Source organism: Poromitra crassiceps, assembly GCF_964638095.1.
Source record: "Poromitra crassiceps genome assembly, chromosome: 5".
Taxonomy (NCBI): Eukaryota; Metazoa; Chordata; class Actinopteri; order Beryciformes; family Melamphaidae; genus Poromitra; species Poromitra crassiceps.
Window position 1 is genome coordinate 63,655,627 of NC_139642.1, and position 12,854 is coordinate 63,668,480.

The following is a 12,854-nucleotide window of genomic DNA, read 5'->3' on the forward strand; positions in this document are numbered from 1 at the left end:
TGCATAATAGATTACGGGTGGAACACACTTTGAAACACGCAGCATAAATAAGACCAGAATCGCAAAAGCTTCATCAAAGCTCTCAACACAAACCACAAGAAACGAGCGAGCCGATCCAGACTTGCACAGCGGCCGCCAGCAGACAGGCAGCAGCAGCAGAAGCAGTGAGCCTGGTGACGCAAGGTTACAGCAGCAGCAGCAACGAGCTTGTGACATGCCCGCTGCAGCCAAGAAGAACACACACGGAGGGAGGAGTTTGAAGTAGAGGGGTGTTTCCTGCTGTTATGGAGGAAATTACTGTTCAAAACTATTGTTTAGATGTCTGACGTCTTACTGATGCCAAAAATGAATGGTTAAAGTGACTGTTCTATCGAATTTCACAAAAAGCCGTTTATCTCAGAATAATTTTTCTGACGCTGAAACCATGCTGTATTCAACTGCTAATGCTTACATAACTACTAACTCTACAAACTAACTCTTTTAGACAGAGAAAGCACACATTCTATTAGTTCTTTTGAGATATTGTGTGTTCACAAAATCTTAGCAGAAAAGAATCCTCGGGTCTTGAAAGATGAGCCAGAATCCTCAAAAAAACCCTCTGGCAGAACCTACCTACAGTAAAAAAAAACGGCTGGCAGTGAATGTGTTAATAATTTAAATTTTTTTTTTTTTTTTTTTTTTTTTTTTTACACAAAATGAATGCCTATGGCAGAAAATACGAAAGACAACGTGTTCTCCTCAATGAACTCTTTATTTCAATGTGTCTCCTCTCCAACACTCTGCTGTCCCCGGCGCATGCCGGTGTGAATTCCCCATGTTTAAAACAGTTTTGTTGGCACAAAGGCCCGTGCCCAGCCAGAAAACTAGAGACTATATGAAGCTCCACCTCACGTTAGTCGGCTGTGCAATGGAGTGGGGCGAGGAGGAACGAATTCCACCCAAACCTAGTCCACAATTTTTTTATTATTATTTTTATTATTATAGATAAAAATTCCACATGATCGATTCCATTCCTTAACGATCAATTATCGATTTTCGATAACTGATGAACATCCCTACCGGTATCTACTTATTTACCTGTGCCCGCTTGCAAATATATTTCCCTAAACTGAGGGATTCACTGAGCATTGCATAACGCCTCTTAGGTTTTCTCCTTGCCCGAGTGTTTAGACTGAGGATTTTATGGTAGTTACTGTCGGAGCAATTCAGTTGCCATAGTTACGCTTCACTCTGCGACTGCTCGTGCTGTTCACTTCACTCAGTATAGTAAGCACTGTGCTGCTCACTTCACTCTGTATAGTAAGCACTGTGCTGCTCACTTCACTCAGTATAGTAAGCACTGTGCTGCTCACTTCACTCAGTATAGTAAGCACTGTGCTGTTCACTTCACTCAGTATAGTAAGCACTGTGCTGTTCACTTCACTCAGTATAGTAAGCACTGTGCTGTTCACTTCACTCAGTATAGTAAGCACTGTGCTGCTCACTTCACTCTGTATAGTAAGCACTGTGCTGCTCACTTCACTCAGTATAGTAAGCACTGTGCTGTTCACTTCACTCAGTATAGTAAGCACTGTGCTGCTCACTTCACTCTGTATAGTAAGCACTGTGCTGCTCACTTCACTCAGTATAGTAAGCACTGTGCTGTTCACTTCACTCAGTATAGTAAGCACTGTGCTGTTCACTTCACTCAGTATAGTAAGCACTGTGCTGTTCACTTCACTCTGTATAGTAAGCACTGTGCTGCTCACTTCACTCAGTATAGTAAGCACTGTGCTGTTCACTTCACTCAGTATAGTAAGCACTGTGCTGTTCACTTCACTCAGTATAGTAAGCACTGTGCTGCTCACTTCACTCTGTATAGTAAGCACTGTGCTGCTCACTTCACTCAGTATAGTAAGCACTGTGCTGTTCACTTCACTCAGTATAGTAAGCACTGTGCTGCTCACTTCACTCAGTATAGTAAGCACTGTGCTGTTCACTTCACTCAGTATAGTAAGCACTGTGCTGCTCACTTCACTCAGTATAGTAAGCACTGTGCTGTTCACTTCACTCAGTATAGTAAGCACTGTGCTGCTCACTTCACTCAGTATAGTAAGCACTGTGCTGTTCACTTCACTCAGTATAGTAAGCACTGTGCTGTTCACTTCACTCAGTATAGTAAGCACTGTGCTGCTCACTTCACTCAGTATAGTAAGCACTGTGCTGCTCACTTCACTCTGTATAGTAAGCACTGTGCTGTTCACTTCACTCAGTATAGTAAGCACTGTGCTGTTCACTTCACTCTGTATAGTAAGCACTGTGCTGCTCACTTCACTCAGTATAGTAAGCACTGTGCTGCTCACTTCACTCAGTATAGTAAGCACTGTGCTGCTCACTTCAATCTGTATAGTAAGCACTGTGCTGCTCACTTCACTCAGTATAGTAAGCACTGTGCTGCTCACTTCACTCTGTATAGTAAGCACTGTGCTGCTCACTTCACTCAGTATAGTAAGCACTGTGCTGTTCACTTCACTCAGTATAGTAAGCACTGTGCTGCTCACTTCACTCAGTATAGTAAGCACTGTGCTGTTCACTTCACTCAGTATAGTAAGCACTGTGCTGTTCACTTCACTCAGTATAGTAAGCACTGTGCTGCTCACTTCACTCTGTATAGTAAGCACTGTGCTGCTCACTTCACTCAGTATAGTAAGCACTGTGCTGTTCACTTCACTCAGTATAGTAAGCACTGTGCTGTTCACTTCACTCAGTATAGTAAGCACTGTGCTGTTCACTTCACTCAGTATAGTAAGCACTGTGCTGTTCACTTCACTCTGTATAGTAAGCACTGTGCTGCTCACTTCACTCAGTATAGTAAGCACTGTGCTGTTCACTTCACTCAGTATAGTAAGCACTGTGCTGTTCACTTCACTCTGTATAGTAAGCACTGTGCTGCTCACTTCACTCAGTATAGTAAGCACTGTGCTGTTCACTTCACTCAGTATAGTAAGCACTGTGCTGTTCACTTCACTCTGTATAGTAAGCACTGTGCTGCTCACTTCACTCAGTATAGTAAGCACTGTGCTGTTCACTTCACTCAGTATAGTAAGCACTGTGCTGCTCACTTCACTCAGTATAGTAAGCACTGTGCTGTTCACTTCACTCAGTATAGTAAGCACTGTGCTGCTCACTTCACTCTGTATAGTAAGCACTGTGCTGCTCACTTCACTCAGTATAGTAAGCACTGTGCTGTTCACTTCACTCAGTATAGTAAGCACTGTGCTGTTCACTTCACTCAGTATAGTAAGCACTGTGCTGTTCACTTCACTCTGTATAGTAAGCACTGTGCTGCTCACTTCACTCAGTATAGTAAGCACTGTGCTGTTCACTTCACTCAGTATAGTAAGCACTGTGCTGTTCACTTCACTCTGTATAGTAAGCACTGTGCTGTTCACTTCACTCAGTATAGTAAGCACTGTGCTGCTCACTTCACTCTGTATAGTAAGCACTGTGCTGTTCACTTCACTCAGTATAGTAAGCACTGTGCTGCTCACTTCACTCAGTATAGTAAGCACTGTGCTGCTCACTTCACTCAGTATAGTAAGCACTGTGCTGTTCACTTCACTCAGTATAGTAAGCACTGTGCTGCTCACTTCACTCAGTATAGTAAGCACTGTGCTGTTCACTTCACTCAGTATAGTAAGCACTGTGCTGTTCACTTCACTCAGTATAGTAAGCACTGTGCTGCTCACTTCACTCAGTATAGTAAGCACTGTGCTGTTCACTTCACTCAGTATAGTAAGCACTGTGCTGTTCACTTCACTCAGTATAGTAAGCACTGTGCTGTTCACTTCACTCAGTATAGTAAGCACTGTGCTGCTCACTTCACTCTGTATAGTAAGCACTGTGCTGCTCACTTCACTCAGTATAGTAAGCACTGTGCTGTTCACTTCACTCAGTATAGTAAGCACTGTGCTGTTCACTTCACTCAGTATAGTAAGCACTGTGCTGCTCACTTCACTCTGTATAGTAAGCACTGTGCTGCTCACTTCACTCAGTATAGTAAGCACTGTGCTGTTCACTTCACTCAGTATAGTAAGCACTGTGCTGCTCACTTCACTCAGTATAGTAAGCACTGTGCTGTTCACTTCACTCTGTATAGTAAGCACTGTGCTGCTCACTTCACTCAGTATAGTAAGCACTGTGCTGCTCACTTCACTCAGTATAGTAAGCACTGTGCTGCTCACTTCACTCAGTATAGTAAGCACTGTGCTGTTCACTTCACTCAGTATAGTAAGCACTGTGCTGTTCACTTCACTCAGTATAGTAAGCACTGTGCTGTTCACTTCACTCAGTATAGTAAGCACTGTGCTGCTCACTTCACTCTGTATAGTAAGCACTGTGCTGCTCACTTCACTCAGTATAGTAAGCACTGTGCTGTTCACTTCACTCAGTATAGTAAGCACTGTGCTGTTCACTTCACTCAGTATAGTAAGCACTGTGCTGCTCACTTCACTCTGTATAGTAAGCACTGTGCTGCTCACTTCACTCAGTATAGTAAGCACTGTGCTGTTCACTTCACTCAGTATAGTAAGCACTGTGCTGCTCACTTCACTCAGTATAGTAAGCACTGTGCTGTTCACTTCACTCTGTATAGTAAGCACTGTGCTGCTCACTTCACTCAGTATAGTAAGCACTGTGCTGCTCACTTCACTCAGTATAGTAAGCACTGTGCTGCTCACTTCACTCAGTATAGTAAGCACTGTGCTGTTCACTTCACTCAGTATAGTAAGCACTGTGCTGCTCACTTCACTCAGTATAGTAAGCACTGTGCTGCTCACTTCACTCAGTATAGTAAGCACTGTGCTGTTCACTTCACTCAGTATAGTAAGCACTGTGCTGTTCACTTCACTCAGTATAGTAAGCACTGTGCTGTTCACTTCACTCAGTATAGTAAGCACTGTGCTGTTCACTTCACTCAGTATAGTAAGCACTGTGCTGCTCACTTCACTCAGTATAGTAAGCACTGTGCTGTTCACTTCACTCAGTATAGTAAGCACTGTGCTGTTCACTTCACTCAGTATAGTAAGCACTGTGCTGTTCACTTCACTCAGTATAGTAAGCACTGTGCTGTTCACTTCACTCAGTATAGTAAGCACTGTGCTGCTCACTTCACTCAGTATAGTAAGCACTGTGCTGTTCACTTCACTCAGTATAGTAAGCACTGTGCTGTTCACTTCACTCAGTATAGTAAGCACTGTGCTGTTCACTTCACTCAGTATAGTAAGCACTGTGCTGCTCACTTCACTCAGTATAGTAAGCACTGTGCTGTTCACTTCACTCAGTATAGTAAGCACTGTGCTGTTCACTTCACTCTGTATAGTAAGCACTGTGCTGCTCACTTCACTCAGTATAGTAAGCACTGTGCTGTTCACTTCACTCAGTATAGTAAGCACTGTGCTGTTCACTTCACTCAGTATAGTAAGCACTGTGCTGCTCACTTCACTCAGTATAGTAAGCACTGTGCTGCTCACTTCACTCAGTATAGTAAGCACTGTGCTGTTCACTTCACTCTGTATAGTAAGCACTGTGCTGCTCACTTCACTCAGTATAGTAAGCACTGTGCTGCTCACTTCACTCAGTATAGTAAGCACTGTGCTGCTCACTTCACTCAGTATAGTAAGCACTGTGCTGTTCACTTCACTCAGTATAGTAAGCACTGTGCTGTTCACTTCACTCAGTATAGTAAGCACTAAGCACTGGCAACACATGGTTCCTCCTGGTTCAAGTTTTGAAGCTATTTTGAGGATGGACTGACGGTCAAATCTATACTCTCTCAAAAGTTGCCCATCATTCATCATCATGTCCAGTGGGACATTCAGCCATGTTCCACAAATAATTTCACACAAATTCACATTTAAGTGACGGTTATATGTCCCTTAAGATTTTATGAGGAAAATGACTACTAAGGGCCTTCTAGCAACGCATAAGGGAATACTTAAGTAGATAAGGGCAAACACTCAGAGATCTAAGGGTTTTCCCTTACAATATCCTAAGGGAATCCTTGGGTGATTTGGCCATGTTAAAGTGCTATGGTTTCATCCCTACAGGTGACTGTAGCTATCAGCCATGTTAAAGTGCTATGGTTTCATCCCTACAGGTGACTGTAGCTATCAGCCATGTTAAAGTGCTATGGTTTCATCCCTACAGGTGACTGTAGCTATTAGCCATGTTAAAGTGCTATGGTTTCATCCCTACAGGTGACTGTAGCTATCAGCCATGTTAAAGTGCTATGGTTTCAGCCCTACAGGTGACTGTAGCTATCAGCCATGTTAAAGTGCTATGGTTTCATCCCTACAGGTGACTGTAGCTATCAGCCATGTTAAAGTGCTATGGTTTCATCCCTACAGGTGACTGTAGCTATCAGCCATGTTAAAGTGGTATGGTTTCATCCCTACAGGTGACTGTAGCTATCAGCCATGTTAAAGTGGTATGGTTTCATCCCTACAGGTGACTGTAGCTATCAGCCATGTTAAAGTGCTATGGTTTCAGCCCTACAGGTGACTGTAGCTATCAGCCATGTTAAAGTGCTATGGTTTCATCCCTACAGGTGACTGTAGCTATCAGCCATGTTAAAGTGCTATGGTTTCATCCCTACAGGTGACTGTAGCTATCGGCCATGTTAAAGTGCTATGGTTTCATCCCTACAGGTGACTGTAGCTATCGGCCATGTTAAAGTGCTATGGTTTCATCCCTACAGGTGACTGTAGCTATCGGCCATGTTAAAGTGCTATGGTTTCATCCCTACAGGTGACTGTAGCTATTAGCCATGTTAAAGTGCTATGGTTTCATCCCTACAGGTGACTGTAGCTATCAGCCATGTTAAAGTGCTATGGTTTCATCCCTACAGGTGACTGTAGCTATCGGCAGTGTGGGCGAGGATGTCGGCACCGTCCTTATGATCCTTTCCAAGTTCATTCCCCTCCGCATCTTTGCTGTCTTCAACCTCCTCAAGCTCTTTCCAACACTGTACGAGAAGATCAGCAGTCACAACAAAGGCAGCATCGCCAGAACCATGGCAGCCGAGATGTTTCGTACCGAGGACAGCTTCAACGAGGATGTCCTAGATCAGGTCAGAGATGGGAAAAGTACACACATTCTTTACTTAAGTAGATGTACAGTTACTTAAAACATTTACCATGAAAAAAAAGAAAAGAATACAGATAAAAATAGAAGTACTACTGATTCAACTTATTTACTCAAGTAAAAGTAAAAAAACAATTGGCTACTCAAAAGTATAAAATTAAAAACTATTTCTACTGGCTGTTTCTGTGCAAAGCTAACTGAAACTCATGTCATATTCATATAAATCAAAGACTATTCAACTTAAAAGATACCCTCCAAACATGTTTTAATGTGTATAAAATGAAAAAGGGGAAAAGCAAGCACACTCACAAAAAACATTTGGTGGGTGCACGGCTCAAAATGGTCTATGAAGGAGAAGAAAAGCCAGCACTCTCAAAAATGTCCTTTTGTTAATTTAATTGAAGCAGATGGCAGGTACAAACGTTTCGACAGAAGTCTTCCTCAGTGTACAAAGAACCAGGAAATGATAGACCCTTATATACTAGTCTCTTAAAACAGACTGTCTTATCTACATCCGGCAGATGCAGCTATATACAGTCTGTACTTCGTGGGGGAGAATCATGCACCAAACGGAAGAGGAAGTTGAAAGGCGGGACTTCCGCTCATTCGTCCAATCAGAATTTAACATTAGCTAACTAGCTGTATACTGCTGTAGCTATCGTTAGCTAACGCTGATTAGTAAGACGAACGATAAGCTCAGTAACGTTAGCAACTTACCTCATCACTTTCGTTTAACTCTGGAATAAGTGCACGTCTTGCACGAGGTTCCTCCAAGCCGCGGATACATCGTTTACGTCTATCAGGGTCTTATTTCACCGGTTTCGTCGGCGTAGCTTCCATGGTAATTCTAAAGCACTGCTAGCATTAGCAACCTGCATCGGTTTAAGTTTCCGGGGGGAACATATTTTTCGTGGACACGCGTGTCGTGATTGGTCAGATTCCGTCGAACTTCCTTCCGGTCTGAAGGTTTTTTTCACTACTTCCTTGTGCATGTTCTGGGGGTCTAACGTACAGACGGTATGGCGAGAGCATTTGAAAATTGCGGAAGCCAACTCGTCTGTTCTAAGAGACTACTTATATACTGTCTGTTACTTCCTACTTCTGCTTTTCAAAATAAAATAAAATAAAATAAAAACTTAACAAGTCATATATAGATAAACACAGTAAAGTAAATAAAGTGTCTATGGAAATAACAAAGTAAGATAGAAACCTATAACGCACAGTAAAGTAGATAAAGTGCATGAGCAAACAATACAATAAAGACAAAATCCAGATCATAAAGCACAGTGAAGTAGATAAAGTGCATATGAAAAAATACAAGAAGTCAATAAAAATACTAGATCCTAAAGCACAGTCAAATAAATAAAGTGCATATGGAGACCAAGACTAATAGAACATAGGTAATGAAAATATATAACATTACCTAGACAATAAATAAATAACTATCAAAAATACAAAATTCATAAAAAACATCCCAGTAATAACTCCTCATTAAGTCCTTTAGGAAACTCAGTCTGTAGTTGGTGTATCCAAAAGGCTTCTCTCTGTAACAGAGCTCTATCACGGTTGCCTCCCCTACGAGGTGTACCTACCATCTCAATACCCTGGAATCTAAGTGTACAAACATCGTGACCTGCTTCATTAAAGTGGCGAGCATGTCCGAAATCTAAAACTTCTCGACTTGTATGTGCCACTACTTTCTCTAATATGTCCACTGACGTGAAGAATTGTGTGATGAGACACTGGCACATTTTAACTAGTGATCCCCAGCTTGGTAACGCCTTGAAAGATCCTCCTATCTTTGCCCTCAGACGTGCTAGTAATTTGAGTGATAAATTGGTGAGAGCGGATTGTTTTAAGAAACCTGAACATTTTTTAGATTCTTTACCTGGTGGTAATTTTCCGTGCCGTCAGTGTGTTCAATGTAACGCTATGATCAAAGGTGAGTTTTTTGTACACCCTCACTCTGGACAGAAACTACGTGTGAGAAACAGAATTACATGCAAATCCACATTTGTAGTTTATCTCCTTAAGTGCCCTTGTGGCCTTTGTTATGTTGGCAAAACTATAAGAGAACTTAAAACACGCTTCTCTGAACATAAAAGTAGCATCAGGAACAAGGATGTTAAATCCCCTGTTGCTCGCCACTTTAATGAAGCAGGTCACGATGTTTGTACACTTAGATTCCAGGGTATTGAGATGGTAGGTACACCTCGTAGGGGAGGCAACCGTGATAGAGCTCTGTTACAGAGAGAAGCCTTTTGGATACACCAACTACAGACTGAGTTTCCTAAAGGACTTAATGAGGAGTTATTACTGGGATGTTTTTTATGAATTTTGTATTTTTGATAGTTATCTATTTATTGTCTAGGTAATGTTATATATTTTCATTACCTATGTTCTATTAGTCTTGGTCTCCATATGCACTTTATTTATTTGACTGTGCTTTAGGATCTAGCATTTTTATTGACTTCTTGTATTTTTTCATATGCACTTTATCTACTTCACTGTGCTTTATGATCTGGATTTTGCCTTTATTGTATTGTTTGCTCATGCACTTTATCTACTTTACTGTGCGTTATAGGTTTCTATCTTACTTTGTTATTTCCATAGACACTTTATTTACTTTACTGTGTTTATCTATATATGACTTGTTAAGTTTTTATTTTATTTTATTTTATTTTGAAAAGCTGAAGTAGGAAGTAACAGACAGTATATAAGGGTCTATCATTTCCTGGTTCTTTGTACACTGAGGAAGACTTCTGTCGAAACGTTTGTACCTGCCATCTGCTTCAATTAAATTAACAAAAGGACATTTTTGAGAGTGCTGGCTTTTCTTCTCCTTAATGTGTATAAAGACTATACTTTGATTAATAATTTGTATAATATGGATTAACGTAACAAGCCTGTTTTGAAAATGTAAGCAGTAGAAAGTACAGAAATGTGTTAAAATGTAGAATGGAAAATGTAAAACGTTTTTAGAAAAATACTCGGATACCTGAAAATTCTACTTAAGTACAGTACTTAAAAAAATCTCAAAGATTTTCATGTAAATAAATGTCTGTTAAGTCACTATCTTTCTGATGGTGACTTAACACAATGGTGATTGAGCCTATGGCCCATTGATGGAAGCCTTTGCATTTTCAGTATAGAGACAGTCCGCATGTCTGGGAACGCCCATACAGGCTCTAGGAACGCCCACAATAGACGCTGGCTTAGCCTGGGGGCGGGGTCAGGGTGGGGTAAATTCCCCCGTTCTATCCATTCAGCAAAGTTAGAATTTAGCTGATAGCCTAGCCCAGGCAGACACGATCGGGGATGTAACCACCGCAGTAAACGCACATCTGAGCAGATGTCTTGTGTTCTGCTCTAGAACCCCCAAACCTGTAGTTTAGAGCCGCAGCACCGTCTTTTGGTGAGTCAGCCCATGAGATATATCGGCGGTTTTACCCCACTTGCGCGCCAGTCGTTTAACATTTTGTGGGCGTTCCCACACATGCGGACTGTCTCTATTGCAGCATTTATTTGGTGTCTGTGGTGACAGGGTGGGCGGAGCTAACACAATAGACTCACTCTGTAGGTTACTGTAGGTTCACAGGTGGGCGGAGCTAACACAATAGACTCACTCTGTAGGTTACTGTAGGTTCACAGGGTGGGTGGAGCTAACACAATAGACTCACTCTGTAGGTTACTGTAGGTTCACAGGGTGGGCGGAGCTAACACTATAGACTCACTCTGTAGGTTACTGTAGGTTCACAGGGTGGGCGGAGCTAACACAATAGACTCACTCTGCAGGTTACTGTAGGTTCACAGGGTGGGCGGAGCTAACACAATAGACTCACTCTGTAGGTTACTGTAGGTTCACAGGGTGGGCGGAGCTAACACAATAGACTCACTCTGTAGGTTACTGTAGGTTCACAGGGTGGGCGGAGCTAACACAATAGACTCACTCTGTAGGTTACTGTAGGTTCACAGGGTGGCGGAGCTAACACAATAGACTCACTCTGTAGGTTACTGTAGGTTCACAGGGTGGGCGGAGCTAACACAATAGACTCACTCTGTAGATTACTGTAGGTTCCCCACAACTCTTGTGTGAGGTAGGATAACAAGCTACTTTTTCCCGGTCTCTGTTACTATGGCCGAATAAACTGTTTGGATCTCACCTGCAATTACAGCTCATCGCCATAACTGTCGCCAATGAGAAATAAACTGAAACTTCTAGATGATATATCTTTTAGTACAAATACTTTGTTACTTCCCATCTGTGGATTAGGTGGAGCAAAGCCTGCTGGGAGTCCATGGGCCGCAGCCACGGCAGCGCAGTGAGAGCCGGCCCTTTGAGCTCTACCCCATCTTCATGGGTGGCCTGTTGCATTATGGGAACCGTGTTCTTCTCCAGCAACTGGGCTGCAACATCCAGAGCACCACTGTGGTCCAGATCACCCGCGCCCTGAGGAAATACCTTGTCAGAGGTACTGTCTGTGTTACTGTGGTCCAGATCACTGAGGAAATACCTTGTCAGAGGTACTGTCTGTGTTACTGTGGTCCAGATCAGAGGTACTGTCTGTGTTACTGTGGTCCAGATCAGAAGTACTGTCTGTGTTACTGTGGTCCAGATCAGAGGTACTGTCTGTGTTACTGTGGTCCAGATCAGAGGTACTGTCTGTGTTACTGTGGTTCAGATCAGAGGTACTGTCTGTGTTACTGTGGTTCAGATCAGAAGTACTGTCTGTGTTACTGTGGTCCAGATCAGAGGTACTGTCTGTGTTACTGTGGTCCAGATCAGAAGTACTGTCTGTGTTACTGTGGTTCAGATCAGAGGTACTGTCTGTGTTACTGTGGTCCAGATCAGAGGTACTGTCTGTGTTACTGTGGTCCAGATCAGAAGTACTGTCTGTGTTACTGTGGTCCAGATCAGAGGTACTGTCTGTGTTACTGTGGTCCAGATCAGAAGTACTGTCTGTGTTACTGTGGTCCAGATCAGAGGTACTGTCTGTCTGTGTTACTGTGGTCCAGATCAGAAGTACTGTCTGTGTTACTGTGGTCCAGATCAGAGGTACTGTCTGTGTTACTGTGGTCCAGATCAGAGGTACTGTCTGTGTTACTGTGGTCCAGATCAGAAGTACTGTCTGTGTTACTGTGGTCCAGATCAGAGGTACTGTCTGTCTGTGTTACTGTGGTCCAGATCAGAGGTACTGTCTGTGTTACTGTGGTCCAGATCAGAAGTACTGTCTGTGTTACTGTGGTCCAGATCAGAGGTACTGTCTGTCTGTGTTACTGTGGTCCAGATCAGAGGTACTGTCTGTGTTACTGTGGTCCAGATCAGAGGTACTGTCTGTGTTACTGTGGTCCAGATCAGAGGTACTGTCTGTGTTACTGTGGTTCAGATCAGAGGTACTGTCTGTGTTACTGTGGTTCAGATCAGAGGTACTGTCTGTGTTACTGTGGTTCAGATCAGAGGTACTGTCTGTGTTACTGTGGTCCAGATCACACGCGCCCTGAGGAAATACCTTGTCAGAGGTGCTGTCTGTGTTTGTTTCAGACGTTCTCAAACTGCATGCATGTTTTCAATGCTTTCAAATATTTCAAGCACTTGAGGTGCACTTATTACTTCAAAGTATTGGGCATCTGCTCTCTTCATTCTGACGATATTAAAGCTCCATTGTGTAGTTTTTCTATTTGGGTAAACTGCGCCCCCACCTAAATGCTAGACTTCCCCGTTTGCATAGATA

The 12,854-nt window shown here is 42.7% G+C and overlaps 1 protein-coding gene across 6 annotated transcripts in view; it reads left to right on the forward strand.

Annotated features, from left to right (window-relative positions):
* The window catches only part of nlrx1 (NLR family member X1), a 46,362-nt gene that overhangs the window by 21,086 nt on the left and 12,422 nt on the right, over positions 1–12,854 (forward strand). For all 6 annotated transcript variants that reach the window (XM_083637162.1, XM_083637165.1, XM_083637161.1 and 3 more), the window contains 2 exons: positions 6,887–7,108; positions 11,396–11,594. In XM_083637162.1, coding sequence (XP_083493288.1) covers positions 6,887–7,108; positions 11,396–11,594 — 421 coding nt within the window. The remainder of the gene's footprint in view (positions 1–6,886; positions 7,109–11,395; positions 11,595–12,854) is intronic.